The 14,604-nt window shown below is 43.8% G+C and overlaps 1 protein-coding gene across 4 annotated transcripts; it reads right to left on the reverse strand.

The window, feature by feature from the left end:
- Window positions 1-2,733: 2,733 nt before the first annotated feature.
- On the reverse strand, window positions 2,734-14,280 carry LOC307019243 (uncharacterized protein). 4 transcript variants are annotated; one of them, XR_013802609.1, is made up of 4 exons: window positions 10,420-12,088; window positions 7,124-7,622; window positions 4,519-4,598; window positions 2,734-3,964 (listed from the first exon to the last, which is right to left on the reverse strand). XR_013802609.1 is itself a non-coding variant. In XM_079649974.1 (3 exons), exons 1-2 carry the CDS (start codon window positions 11,485-11,487, stop codon window positions 7,167-7,169), a joined length of 1,524 nt encoding a protein of 507 aa, XP_079506100.1. In that variant the 5' UTR covers window positions 11,488-12,088; the 3' UTR covers window positions 4,401-4,598; window positions 7,124-7,166. The 4 variants fall into 4 exon arrangements, 3 of the variants coding, with proteins under 3 accessions (XP_079506100.1, XP_079506101.1, XP_079506099.1); XM_079649974.1 differs by lacking the exon at window positions 2,734-3,964 and having other exon boundaries at window positions 4,401-4,598; XM_079649975.1 differs by lacking the exons at window positions 2,734-3,964; window positions 4,519-4,598 and adding an exon at window positions 14,139-14,280 and having other exon boundaries at window positions 6,460-7,622; window positions 10,420-11,664.
- Between the last annotated feature and the right edge of the window lie 324 nt (window positions 14,281-14,604).

Genomic DNA, 14,604 nt, shown 5'->3' on the forward strand with positions numbered 1-14,604 from the left:
ATGAAACGGCAGCTCTCAGCTGTGTATTTACACAACTAATGGCCCATCAACCACAGCTCTCTCCCCCCCTCCCCCCCTGATCTTTCTTCTCCAGCAGCTAAATTAACAGTAGGTTACTCTGAGTGACCATAGACTGTATGTGACAAGCTTACAGTTAGTGACGTAACAACACCATAAAAGCTGGTGGGTTGAAAGCAATACGGGAGGTACAAATAACTACAATAATTGTGACTTATTTATTGTGGCTTTTATGTTTTTAGGTATAACATTTTATGTAATTCAGGCTTATAGTTCACCCTTCTCTAAAAGCCTTCAACAATGACAATATTCATTGTAATTTAATAAATCCTTCGAACACACATTGTAAAAAATAGCCTACTGTAAGTTAAGAAATCATTTCAATATGTACATCTTCTGATGTAACAACAATAACATTATAAATAGTAACATAGCTGAACATGGTATTGCACATTTAGCTTTGAGTGTTACTGACCTGAGATGTTTTTATTACATGAATTAAGGTGACTGAGGCTTTTTAACATACAGGGATGCAAACTCATCAGGTATGAAAAAGGTGACAAGGATCCGAGCCCCCGGCTCCCCCACCCCACGGAATGACAGAGGATTTTAGCAGTCAGAACAACTAAAGCAGCAATGTTAATAATAACAGAAACGCCAAAGAGTCACATCTAATAGAAATAAATAAAAGCATTTTTTTTAAATTGTGGAGCAGTCAGTTTATAATTTTGGCAGCACTGTTGAGCATTTTGAAAATGTATTTTCATGCCTCTGTGCAAGGCTTAAGTCTTTTTATCTTTATAGCCACTGGTGTAAAGTAACTAAGTTCATAAACTCAACAAGTACTATACTTGGGCACAATTTTGAGATACTTGTACTTTATTTAAGTATTTCAATGTTTTGCTACTTTGTTCTTCTTCTCCACTACAGTTCAGAGGTACATGGTGTACTTTGACTCCACTACATGTATTTAATACCTTTAGTTACTTTACAGATGTGGATGAATGATGTGAAATATAATCAAGTGTTAAATCAGACTTTAGTTCCACCTGGAGTAAATCGACAAGCTACCCTGCAGTATACAAAGTCATTCAAACTAGCTGCACCTTTAGCAGCTTTGAGAACACTTTCATGATCAATCATTATAAAACATATCATATCTATTATTCTGAAATGGACCAATCTGCACAATGACTACTTTTACTGTCGCTACTTTCACTATATTTTGATGATAATACTTTTCTACTTTTACTTGAGGAACATTTTGAATGCAGGACTTTTACTGTAACAGAGTATTCCTACACTCTGGGACTATTACTTTTAGTCAAGTACAAGATCTGAGTACTTCTACTTTTACTCTAGTACAAGATCTGTGTGCTTCTACTTTTACTCAAGTACAAGACCTGAGTACTTCTACGTTTACTCTAGTACAAGATCTGTGTGCTTCTACTTTTACTCAAGTACAAGATCTGAGTACTTCTACTTTTACTCAAGTACAATATATATACTTATACCACCTCTGTTTATAGCCTATGAAAAAAACTATTAGAAATAGAAGGCTAAAGCTAACGTTAGCAGATAGTGACAATGTATGCTAGCTAGCTAGCTCAACGATTCCTTAAATAATATTGCCACAGAAAAACTTTTCAGTGCACATCACGCTCTGCCGCTCCGACAGGGAGCTCTGCTCTGAACACCTGAACAGCCCGTTCTAACAGCTGTTCACCAGCGGTCCAGTCTGTGCCACAGTGACTCCGGACGCACAGTTAATATTAACGAACAAACCCGTAGGTAATGTAGCTGCTGAAGCTAGACCATCATCTCGGAGCAGCAGAGCCTTATTATACATCCATGAGCAGAGCCGACAGGTAGGAAGACTCGAGCACACAGCTCGTACTTCATTATAATATATAAAAAAAGAACACCATGCGTGTCATGATGGCACATAACAGCTCACGGAAGCAGATTACTCCGGGTCCCAGCCCCCCCCATACCCCAAAAATATTTGTATTGCAGATCTACATGAATCACACAAACGACTTATTTTGGATTCAAAACGGCGAATTTCGCCGAAAGGTGACAAGTTTGCATCACTGAACATAGACAGAGCACAACTGAAACATAACATCTGAAACGATGTAACAACATAATACACTTGTGGGGATGCTTGGGATGTGAGGAGTGAGGGACACGGCTTAGAACGGGCGTGTCGCCTGGCAGGACAGGAGAGTGTGTGCACCAGTCTGCCTTGATCTATGAATTCATGTCCGTGACACTCACTGCTGCCCACAGCTGTTTTATAGAAGGAAATTCCTTCACTTCATGAAAGTGTTTTAACCACACACACCTCTACACACACATGACGGGTGTTATTTTCCCCATAAGGAACAAGTCGCTGCAAATTATCCCGCTTATTACATGGCCAAATTCTCAACAAAGTAACGACATGACTCCCAATATTAATTGAAATGCTTTTATGGATTTAGAAAATGTTTTTATTGATTTAAAAAATAGTTGTATGTATTGATTTAAAAAATAGTTGTATGTATTGATTTAAATTGACATGCATCCGCTAAGAAAAATAGTCCGTTGTTACAGTTTTTTAAACAGTCTGAATGAAACGGCAGCTCTCAGCTGTGTATTTACACAACTAATGGCCCATCAACCACAGCTCTCTCCCCCCCTCCCCCCTTGATCTTTCTTCTCCAGCAGCTAAATTAACAGTAGGTTACTCTGAGTGACAAGCTTACAGTTAGACACAACACTGTCATTGCAAGTGACCCTCAGTTAGTTGACTTTTATGTTCAACTGCTAAATTCGTTACTGATAAAAAAGGGCTTCTACTGTACCTAATTACCTTAACACTAGAACCGCAAGAGGTTTTTGTATAGGCCTACCTGAACCCGTTAAATCCCGATATTAGAATGCAATTTACTAATACAAATCAAACTGTAGAAGGTGTGAAAGCACCTATTGTTTTAAATAATGGTCAGAATGTGACCTGTGAGCCTTCTGAATTACCGTGGGACAGCACATTCTAAACTAAAATGTTCAATCAATAAAGTAACATCTTATCTTATCTTAATAATATCTTCATATTAATAATAATAATAAATCATACAGTATGTGTCCGAAAGAGAGCAGGAGGAAGCAAACACAAAAATATACAGCATATTAAAGCAAACGATTGTAAAGGTTAAAGTATGAGCATAACAAATAAAGAAGTGTAATGTAAACATTTACATTATAATTATGATTATTTAATATATAAAGACTATATTTTATTGAATTACAAGATTAGATATACTTTAGTTGATCTAAAATATTGATGTGTTCAAATGCTCTTCAAAACACAACTGAAAGTCCATGAAACTTGTCTTTCTGTATTTGTGAATGAAGCGCCATCTCCTGGTTAAAACCTGAAATTGAAAATCTGGCAACGCCCTCTTGGAAAATAGTGGGAGGGCTTAACATTCCTCTATACTGGTCTTTGGCTGGTGGTAGGCAGGAAGCTGTAAGCTGGAGTCCGAAATTCAGTGCTCCATCTGTATGTGCTTTTTATTTAAAACATGTTTGATTAACTTTTGGTTCACATTTCAATAAATTGTATTTATATTTGCACTCCTTTTGTCTATTATTCTTACTGAAAATGTTAGATTACATCTGACTGAAGATTGGCCCCATTTATTTGTGACATTGCAAACTCTGCGGTACAAGGCACAAGTGATGTGAAGCTCATAAAGCGAGGCAAATAGAAATAATCAGCTGATGGAGTGTAGATGTGGAAATAGGTGCATTCGATCAGCTGACTATTTTTACAATAAAAGTAGTTTCTTAGTGTACTGGTCTTAAAATCTCATAGCATCAGCTTTTAATTTTCCTCTTGGATGTTCTTCTTGACCCTCAGAGAAGGAGAACATGTCGTGTCTTTCAGGCATGTCCTTTCCTAACAAAAATGACAGGAAACATAAAACATATTATTGCAGAAGAAGTGTGTTATTTATGAAAGCGGTGTGTTTGTGTGTTTAGGGGCTGTCGATATAATTATTTTGTAATTGTAATGTTTTTTTTTTATTTCAACAGTGAGCTACAAAAACAATCAGATTATGAATGAAAAGTATGAAGTTCATCAACATTGAAATATATGTTATTATCAAAATAATATTGAACTGTTATCAAAACGTAGTGCAACTGTAGAAGCTTGCACTGTTGTCTCACTGAAAGAATAACTTTTACCACGTTTTTTACAGACAATATTGAGAGATAAATAGTAGCAGTTCTCACTATGTGTTAAATATCTTTGCCTTTAATACATTAAATTAGAAAGCTGACAAAATCATATTGCTTGTTCACATCTAAATGTAACTTTTTGCAAAGAAAAAACCCTCAACTTCACTGGTGTGTAGGTGATCTAGTATTGTTTAATGGAATGTATATCAGTGTATTAAAGTCAATACTTTCTTGATTTTTTGTACAGTATGAAAAAAATAGTATTTGTACCTGTGCTGAAGTTCACTGCTGTGAGGAGTCCAGTTCTGTCTCTCACTCTCTGGTCCAGCCTGTCTGCATCACCTGGACAGCTTAAACAAACAGATATATATGTAAAGTACCATGTGTACAAACAATATAACTGATTATCTTCTGTTGAACATGTTGGATTGTGTATTGTCCGAGTCAGGGTCCTTTTTATTTTACTGTAACTTTGGAAGTTGTGTTACCAATGCTTACTGTTTATGGGATACCCATTTGGTAATGCAATTCATAAAAACAACAAGGTTTGGGTTTGTTCTTCAGATGACTGTGATGTTAACTAGGGATGCACCGAATATTCGGCCGCTGAAAATTATCGGCTAGAACCCTTTCGGCCGAAAGCCGAAAGGGTTCTAGCACCGAAAAAATATCACAGAATGTCAGAGAACAGGGTTACGTTGGTAAGCTAAAGTGTTGTTGTGATGACGTAATCAAAACGCGGCGACAAGCACGGCGCGCGACCATGCTCGCGGCTGGCTCACAGCCAACATGTCTGCCGCTTGGAGATATTTAAAAATATCAGAGAAAGAGGCGCGGATTGCGATTTGTAAAACGTGTTCAGCTGACATTTCTCGAGGGGGTGTAACTGCAAAGACTTTCACCACTTCGGGATTACTCCACCACTTGAAATCAAAACACCCGGACAAATATGCGGAGTAAGATCAAATCACAAGCACTGACAGCGAGAGACTGTTCAGCGCTGCCACTCATGTGCTTGATGAGAAGAGGAACGGACTTATGGCTGATAAAGCAGAGAAGCTAATGTTCATTAAAAAGAACCTCCCACTTTTCCTTAATAAGTAGACAAGGCTGGCTTATCATAAGCTTGTCTAGTTCTACATGTCTACTCTATACCCACTTTCCTGAACAATTTTCATTGTGAGTTATAATTCACCATCTCAGGTTATCATTAGGGGGAAATGACAGCAGCAAAGTGTTCAATATATTGTACTTTCGGTATCGAAATGATACAATGTTGTTTACATTGCTCATGAGGACAGACCACCTTATTTGCAGATTCTTGAAATTGTAATTTAATTTGTAATTGATTGTGGATTTTGTATCCAGTTTTCACTTTATGTATCTTTATACAATGTTTACTACTTTTATTTTGAGGACAGACAGCCTTATTTACAGATACTCGAAATTCAATTGTAATTTCATTTGTAAATAGTTACATTCATGTGGATTTATCCAGTTTGCACATTTGTATGCATGCACTTATAGGTGCATTTGTTGTTGTTGAAGGCCTGGCTGTTACAGTCTTTATTTACACTATTTTGTTGTAGGCCTACTGGCCTAGATGTTTATGCAGTTTTAAAGCACCTTGGCTTTGTTCTGAATGCACTTTGTTGTAGTTATCCTACAGAGAAAAGAAAATGCACTTGACTTGGAATGAATGTACTGTATACATTCAAAAGTGCTGAATAAATGTTTTATGGACCCATAATAGTGATTATTATTTAAGTTAAGTTTTGCCATAATCATTTATTTTTCCATAATCAGGCAGCTGAACAACATTGGTAAAAAATGTATACATTATATATATATATATATATATATATATATATTTCTATTAATCATTTTCGGCCTTTCGGCATTCGGTTTTCGGCCAACTGTTTCCTATTTTCGGTATCGGTTTCGGCCAAGAATTTCCCATTCGGTGCACCCCTAATGTTAACGTGTAAGCTCAATAATGAACTCCAGCTCAACCAACCATTTTGTAATATCTAAGTAATCACCTTGAAATATGACATTAATAATTGTAATATATAGGGATGCACCGCATATTCGGCCGCCGAAAATTATCGGCCGAAAATGGTTAAAAAGGCCCTTTCGGCTTTCGGCCGAAAGGGCCTTTTTAACCTTTTTTTTATTTGTATTTATAAAAATATCACCGAATGTCAGGAAACAGGGTTACGTTGGTAAGCTAACGTGTTGTTGTGATGACGTTATCAAAACGCGGCGACAAGCACGGCGCGCGACATTCCTCGCGGCTGGCTCACAGCCAACATGTCTGGCGCTTGGAGATATTTAAAAATATCAGAGAAAGAGGCGCGGATTGCGATTTGTAAAACGTGTTCAGCTGACATTTCTCGAGGGGGTGTAACTGCAAAGACTTTCACCACTTCGGGATTACTCCACCACTTGAAATCAAAACACCCGGACAAATATGCGGAGTAAGATCAAATCACAAGCACTGACAGCGAGAGACTGTTCAGCGCTGCTTCTCATGTGCTTGATGAGAAGAGGAACAGACTTATGGCTGATAAAGCAGAGAAGCTAATGTTCATTAAAAAGAACCTCACACTTTTCCTTAATAAGTAGACAAGGCTGGCTTATCATAAGCTTATCTAGTGTGAGCCTCTCCACTCACACAGGGTTCAAATCGGGACGGAAAGAGCAGGTTGGTGGAACACAGGCGTTTATTAACTTCAAACAATAATATGCGCGGGTCTCAAACGTTGCCCGGGTGGGAAACTTCACAGGTCCTTTGGTGACTTTCCAGGATCCCGCCTAATGCATAACAGAACAGAACCAGGTTACGACATGCTTTTCTTCCCGCACTGATTACCTGACTCCGATCAGCTGTCTGGCCTCCGGCCGAGCCACTCCCTTCACTGCAGCAGCCAGTGCCCAAACCACACCCCGCTGCCACATACCCCCGACGCCCGACTCAGGCCGGGATCCCGCCGGCCGCAAGCTGACTCTCCCCCCCCCTCCGCCGAGCGAGAGAGGAAATCAGCCACGACCATCCGGTTACCCGACCTGTGGATCACCTTGAAGTTGAAAGGCTGTAACGCCAGATACCACCGAGTGATCCGAGAGTTGGCATCCTTCATGCGGTGGAGCCACTGGAGCGGGGCATGGTCCGACCAGAGCGTGAAAGGGCGCCCCAGGAGGTAGTACCGCAGGGCGCCGACCGCCCACCGTATGGCGAGGCACTCCTTTTCCACCGTACTGTAGTTCACCTCCCTCTGGGCGAGCTTACGGCTAATGTACAGTACGGGGCGGTCAACCCCCTCTACGTGCTGGGACAAAACGGCCCCCACCCCACTGTTCGAGGCGTCGGTCTGCAACACAAAAGGGAGAGAGAAGTCAGGAGAATACAGAAGCGGCTTACCACAGAGGGCTTTTTTAACCCTCTCAAACGCCAGCTGACACCGCTCCGTCCACTGGACCGGATCTGAAGCACCCTTTCGGGTCAGGTCGGTCAGGGGACTGATCAGCTCCGAAAAGGACGGGATGAACTGCCTGTAGTAGCCGGCCAGCCACCTGAACCTCCTGACCTCTTTTTTCGTCCTGGGTGCCAGACAGGCTGAAATGGCGGTTGTTTTCTCTATCTGTGGCCGCACCTGCCCGCCGCCCAAGTGGTACCCCAGATACCATACCTCCCTCCGTCCAACCGCACACTTCTTCGGGTTGGCCTTGAGCCCCGCCTGCCTCAGGGACTCGAGCACCGCCCCCACCTGCTGAATATGCTGCTCCCATGTCTCACTGTGAATGATGACATCATCCAAGTAAGCAGCAGCATATGCAGAGTGGGGACGCAGCACCCGGTCCATGAGCCGCTGGAAGGTGGCTGGAGCTCCGAACAACCCGAAAGGAAGTGTGATGAATTGGTATAAACCATACGGAGTGGAGAAGGCCGTGTTTTCCTTAGACTCTGGAGAAAGGGGAATCTGCCAATAGCCTTTGGTTAAATCCAGCGTCGTGTAAAAGCGAGCAGTGCCTAGCCGATCCAGGAGTTCGTCGACCCGGGGCATTGGATAAGCATCAAATTTGGACACCTCGTTCACCCTGCGGTAGTCCACACAGAACCGGATTGACCCGTCGGACTTACGTACCAGCACGACGGGGCAACACCAGTCACTGGTGGACTCTTCTATCACTCCCATCTCTAGCATAGCCTGAAGCTCCGCCTGAACAATTTTCCTCCTGTGTTCAGGCAGCCGATAGGGCCGTGAACGAATGGTCACGCCCGGGGGCGTTTCTATGCGGTGGTGTATGAGAGAGGTGCGCCATGGCAGCGTAGAGAACACGTCGGCAAACTGCCTTTGCAACGAAGCAACGTCTGCTCTCTGGCCCGGTGAGAGATTGTCGCCACAACAGACCGGGGCTACTTTGTTGCTTTTAATGACCTCCGGTCCCAACTCATCTCTCTCAATCACCGTGGTGGCCAGAGAAACCGACGCCACCTCCCTCCATGCTTTCAGGAGGTTAAGGTGGTAAATCTGTGTTGTGCTCCCCCCCTGTCAGAACGCACCACCTCATAATCTACGTCCCCCACTCGTCGTGTGACCACGAAGGGTCCTTGCCACTTGGCAAGTAGTTTAGAGCTAGAGGATGGGAGTAATACAAGCACTTTATCTACCGGTGAAAATTGTCTCAGTTTCGACCCTCTGTTGTACAGGCGCTGCTGACGTTCCTGAGCCTGGAGCAAATTCTCCCATGATATCTGCCCCAGTGAGTGGAGTTTTGCTCGCAGGTCCATAACGTACTGTATTTCGTTCTTACTGGTGCTTGGACCCTCCTCCCAGTTTTCCTTAACTAGGTCCAAAACACCCCGGGGCTTCCTACCAAATAACAGCTCAAAGGGAGAAAATCCAGTGGAGGACTGGGGCACCTCCCGCACTGCAAACAACAGAGGATCTAGCCATTTATCCCAATTACGTCTATCTTCGTGAACGAACTTACGAACCATGTTCTTTAGTGTTTTGTTAAACCGTTCCACCAGGCCGTCGGTCTGCGAATGGTAAACACTAGTCCGTATTGAACGGACGCCCAATAGTTCATACAGCTCGCGTAGTGTGCGTGACATAAACTGTGTGCCCTGGTCAGTCAGGATCTCTTTCGGGATCCCGACTCGGGAGATAATGTGAAACAGTGCCTGCACGACGCTCTTTGCAGAGATATTACGCAGCGGCACTGCCTCTGGATATCGCGTTGCATAATCCACTAGGACTAGTACAAAGCGATATCCCCGTGCACTCCGGTCTAATGGCCCGATGAGGTCCATTCCAACTCTCTCAAAAGGCACCTCAATCAATGGTAACGGGCGCAAAGGCGCTCCGGTGATGGCCGGCGGGTTAACCAGCTGACATTCACGGCAAGATGCACACCACCGCTTCACATCTGCGCGAATGCCCGGCCAATAAAATTGGGCCATTATCCGGTGTAGTGATTTGTCGTACCCTAGGTGACCTGACATGGGGTTATAATGAGCCGCCTGGAAAACCATTTCCCGACGGCTTTTTGGCACCAACAACTGGGTATTTATCTCTCCTGTCTGTGTGTCACGGCTTACACGATACAACCTGTCCCTAACCACCGTAAAGTATGGGTGAGTGAGTGCTGCGTTTGGGTGTAGCTGGGAGCCATCAATACTCACCACCTGGCCGAAGGCGTGCTGAAGGGTCTCGTCCCTCGACTGTTCGAGGGGGAAATCTTCCACGGGAAACACCAGCGGGTCCAGAGGGACCTCCGCGGCCCCCTCCGTGTCCGTTTCCCCCTCGATGTCGTCAGCCGCCTCCGACTCTCCACTAAACACAGCACACAACTCACATTTCCCTGCCGTCCGTGAACGCACCCCCATAGCCCCCGCTAGCTTAGCAAACCCCGGCCAATTCGTTCCCAAAATCAGAGGGTGCGTAAGGCGAGTGCTAACTCCAGCCCTGACTCTATGCTTTTTCCCCTTATAAGACATTTCCAGCATCACCTCCGGGTACTGGTGAATATCCCCATGCACACACCTCACCTTCACCCACAATGCTTCAATCAATGCCCCAGGCCGAACCAGGTGCTGAGGATCATCGTCTGATTACAGCCCGTGTCCATCAGAGCCTGGTGTGTACCCCCCTGTATACATACCGGTATACGGTACGTCCCTTCCAAATCGGGGGCGGCAACTGGCGGTCCTGCAACCCGAACCAGCTGTCCGACCTCCATGAGAGGACACTCCCGTCGGAAGTGGCCGGGCTGCCCGCACCGCCAGCAATCCTGCCCTGACGTCTGAGGAGCCCCCCGTGGTGCCGGACGACCAGAAGCGTAGGCCGGACCCTGGGGAGAGATAAAAACAGGAGGGTAAGGTAGAGCTAGGGGGGAAAGTTTCGGGGCTGCGGGGTTGGGGCCGTGTGATGGTGGGGTGGGAAGGGCAGCTGCTCCAGGAAACCTCCTCCTCGGGGCTGGGACGGGTCTGCCCGCTGAGACGGCTGGTGGTTGGGGCTCCTCTTTCATGCTCCGCCGGGGAAGCGAGAGGTGGTCCTCCGCAAGGACGACGGCTGCTTCCAGGTTGGCGGGGCAATGGCACTGGACCCAATTCGCCGTCGAAGATGGCAGGCCGGCGATTAACTGCTCCAGCGCCACCTGCCCGACGACTTCCTCAGCGGAGCGCACCCCCGGCTGGAGCCAGCGGCTCGCTGCATCCAGGAGCCGCTGCGCGTAGGAGAAGGGCCGGTCAGCGTCCTCGAAGGGGAGGGCCCGGAACCGGCGGCGATGTCCCTCTGGCGTGCTGCCAAGCCGGTCCAGGATGGCCTTCCTCAGATGCCGGTACACATGTCGAGAGGCTGCTGGCAGGCTTTGGGCGGCTAGCTGCGCACTCCCAGATAGCAAAGGCAATAGCCGCGCTGCCCACTCCTCCTCCGGCCACCCGCACGCCGCCGATGTGCCCTCAAATATGTCCAGGTATGCCTCCGGATCATCCTCTGCCGTCAATTTCTGGAGGGCAATTGAAGGCGGTCGGGCCGGGTTGGTAGCGGGATCGCCCTCCAAAGCGACCGGACGCTGCAGCAGCTCCCGTAGGAGAGCCCGGTCCTCGCGCTGGCTCGAGGCGATCCCGATTAGAGCCTCGCTCTGCTGTCGCTGTAATAGTGTGGTGGTCTCCTGCATGTGAGCGAGACGTTGGAGGGCCTGACCCAGCGAGGTTTCTCCATCCGACATCAGGTCCCTGTTCAGGCGCCACTGTGAGCCTCTCCGCTCACACAGGGTTCAAATCGGGACGGAAAGAGCAGGTTGGTGGAACACAGGCGTTTATTAACAATAATATGCGCGGGTCTCAAACGTTGCCCGGGTGGGAAACTTCACAGGTCCTTTGGCGACCTTCCAGGATCCCGCCTACTGCATAACAGAACAGAACCAGGTTACGACATGCTTTTCTTCCCGCACTGATTACCTGACTCCGATCAGCTGTCTGGCCTCCGGCCGAGCCACTCCCTTCACTCCAGCAGCCAGCGCCCAAACCACACCCCGCTGCCACATCTAGTTCTACATTTCTACTCTATACCCACTTTCCTGAACCATTTTCATTGTGAGTTATAATTCACCATCTCAGGTTATCATTAGGGGGAAGTGACAGCAACACAGTGTTCAATATATTGTACTTTCGGTATCTAAATGATACAATGTTGTTTACATTGCTCATGAGGACAGACCACCTTATTTGCAGATTCTTGAAATTGTAATTTAATTTGTAATTGATTGTGGATTTTGTATCCAGTTTTCACTTTATGTATCTTTATACAATGTTTACTACTTTGCTTATGAGGACAGACAGCCTTATTTACAGATTCTTGAAGTTTAATTGTAATTTCATTTGTAAATAGTTACATTCATGTGGATTTATCCAGTTTGTACATTTGTATGCATGCACTTATAGGTGCATTTGTTGTTGTTGAAGGCCTGGTTGTTACAGTCTTTATTTACACTATTTTGTTGTGGGCCTACTGGCCTAGATGTTTATGCAGTTTTAAAGCACCTTGGCTCTGTTCTGAATGCACTTTGTTGTAGTTATCCTACAGAGAAAAGAAAATGCATTTGACTTGGAATTCATTTACTGTATGCATTCAAAATTGCTGAATAAATGTTTTATGGACCCATAATAGTGATTATTATTTAAGTTAAGTTTTGCCATAATCATGTCTTTTTCCATAATCAGGTAGCTGAACAACATTGGTAAAAAATGTATACATTATATATATATATATTAGGGCCGGGACTTTAACGCGTTAATTAAGATTAATTAATTACACAAAAATGAACGCGTTAAAAAAATTAACGCATTTTAATCGCACTTATTTTTGTACCGTGGAACGTTTCTCACTGGATGAGTTTCAGGGGTACCGATTATACTGGAGCACCAACTAACGTTCATGACTTCAGACAACAACAAACCACAGTGAACAATAGTCGAACGAAGAAGCTGATGAGACCGCTTTGGTTGGCCCCGTGGATGGGACATTTTGTTTTAAAAAACGGACGGATGGAAGCGTTGATAAGAGCAAGGTTGTTTGCAAATTATGCAAAAAGGAATTTGCATATCACCGCAGCACATCAAGCCTCAAGTATCACCTCAATGCAAAACCTATAGCAGCTAGCGTGGAAGCTAGCCTGGACGTTAGCCCGACTCGGAGTACAAGGACCCACACCCAATTCGCATTGATCAAACATTGGCCTATGCAACAGAGAGATTTTATTTTTCATCAGGATATTGGAAGAATAGGAGGGATTGAGGTCAATCACTGGCACTTTTTTATTTTATTTTAAATGGTACAGTACACTTTATGTTGAACTATTTATTATGTTGTTGGTGCAACTGGCACTTTATGTTGAACTGTTTATTGTTTTGGCCAAGGTTATTGAGAGAGTTGGACTGAAATGTATTAGATTTTTTAAATCAACTGTTGGTAAATCAACAAAGTCTGTTATGGCCTCTGAAGCAACAGAGAGATGTTTTCTAATAGTCAGGGTTTCCAATGTTCTGAATGTACTTGAAAGTATTGTGTTTTACTTAAAAAACAAAGTGTTATAGTTTACAGAAGGTCTATCTACCTATAGGCTACCTGAATCTCTGAAATGTACTTTATTCCTAAATATGCTATTGCTACACTTTATGGCCAGTGTACCACCTTGAAAAAAATAAACAATGTTTTGTTGCTTAAGCTTATGTATTCAGTCATTATTCAATGGTATACTAAAATCCATGTGAAAAAAATTGCTTCTCACTGTTCTCAGGTCAAATATTTATATATATATATATATATATATATATATATATATATATATATATATATATATATATATATATATATATATATATATATATTTCTATTAATCATTTTCGGCCTTTCGGCATTCGGTTTTCGGCCAACTGTTTCCTATTTTCGGTATTGGTTTCAGCCAAGAATTTCCCATTCGGTGCACCCCTAGTAATATACACGCACCTTGTTGTGAGGTTGATTTCACATACACTACTTCGACATTAGCTTGTCTACATACTTGAGCATAGCCAATTTAAATTAACCTTAGCATGCATACAGTTCCTACCTACATAATAATCATCTCTTTAAGTTACAAGGATGACCTTATTTTATCAACCTCAAACAGAAGCTGTTTGTTGTACAGTATTATCCCACTTAACGCTTAACACTTTAACCTTTATAAATATAGTCTATGATTTTAACTTGGAGGCTACTATTAGCATCGTTAGCACCGACGTAGCTACCACTAGCTTACACGCTAACCCAAGCCGTAACATTCATTACATAGTTGATTAAAATCATTAACACATAAATAAGTACTCGAATTTCACTTACCGCAAAACCGCATTCATGCACCGTCTGTTTCAACCGCAGAGCGAGTCACAATAGTCCGATATATAAGCATGAAGAACAAACAAACACGGCCGGGGGCAAGTTGTGTTCCCTGGATGAGCTGAACAGGCAGAGTGCCTGTAGCTTCACGGAGCTGCTAGCAGGGAGAGAAGAAGCTAACAGCAGCAGTCACTTCACAGAGCCGTCACTCAATGTGACCACGCCCTAATTTATGCAAAAACGTTAAGACCTAATATAAATAAAAGGGTTGTGTTAGAAAACAATTCACTCACAGATCCATAATCATGAAGGTGGAATCTAACTATATTCATAATAATATTTATTGCATCCATGGGTAGAAACATGTTTTTTTCTGCTGTAAAGTTGGGCATTTTAACGTGGGGGTCTATGGAAATTGCTCCTTTCTGCAGTCAGTCCCTATCGGCCAATATATGAACTGCATTGTGTG

The sequence above is a fragment of the Notothenia rossii genome (genome assembly GCF_949606895.1).
Source record: "Notothenia rossii genome assembly, chromosome: 9".
Classification (NCBI taxonomy): domain Eukaryota; kingdom Metazoa; phylum Chordata; class Actinopteri; order Perciformes; family Nototheniidae; genus Notothenia; species Notothenia rossii.

Coding starts and splice junctions, on each gene's coding strand:
- LOC307019243 (XM_079649974.1), bottom strand. CDS start 11,487: ATGTCGGATGGAGAAACCTCGCTGGGTCAGGCCCTCCAACGTCTCGCT. Junction 7,623..10,419: donor AAGGGACGTACCGTATACCG/GTATGTATACAG, acceptor TTTGTGTTGCAG/ACCGACGCCTCGAACAGTGG.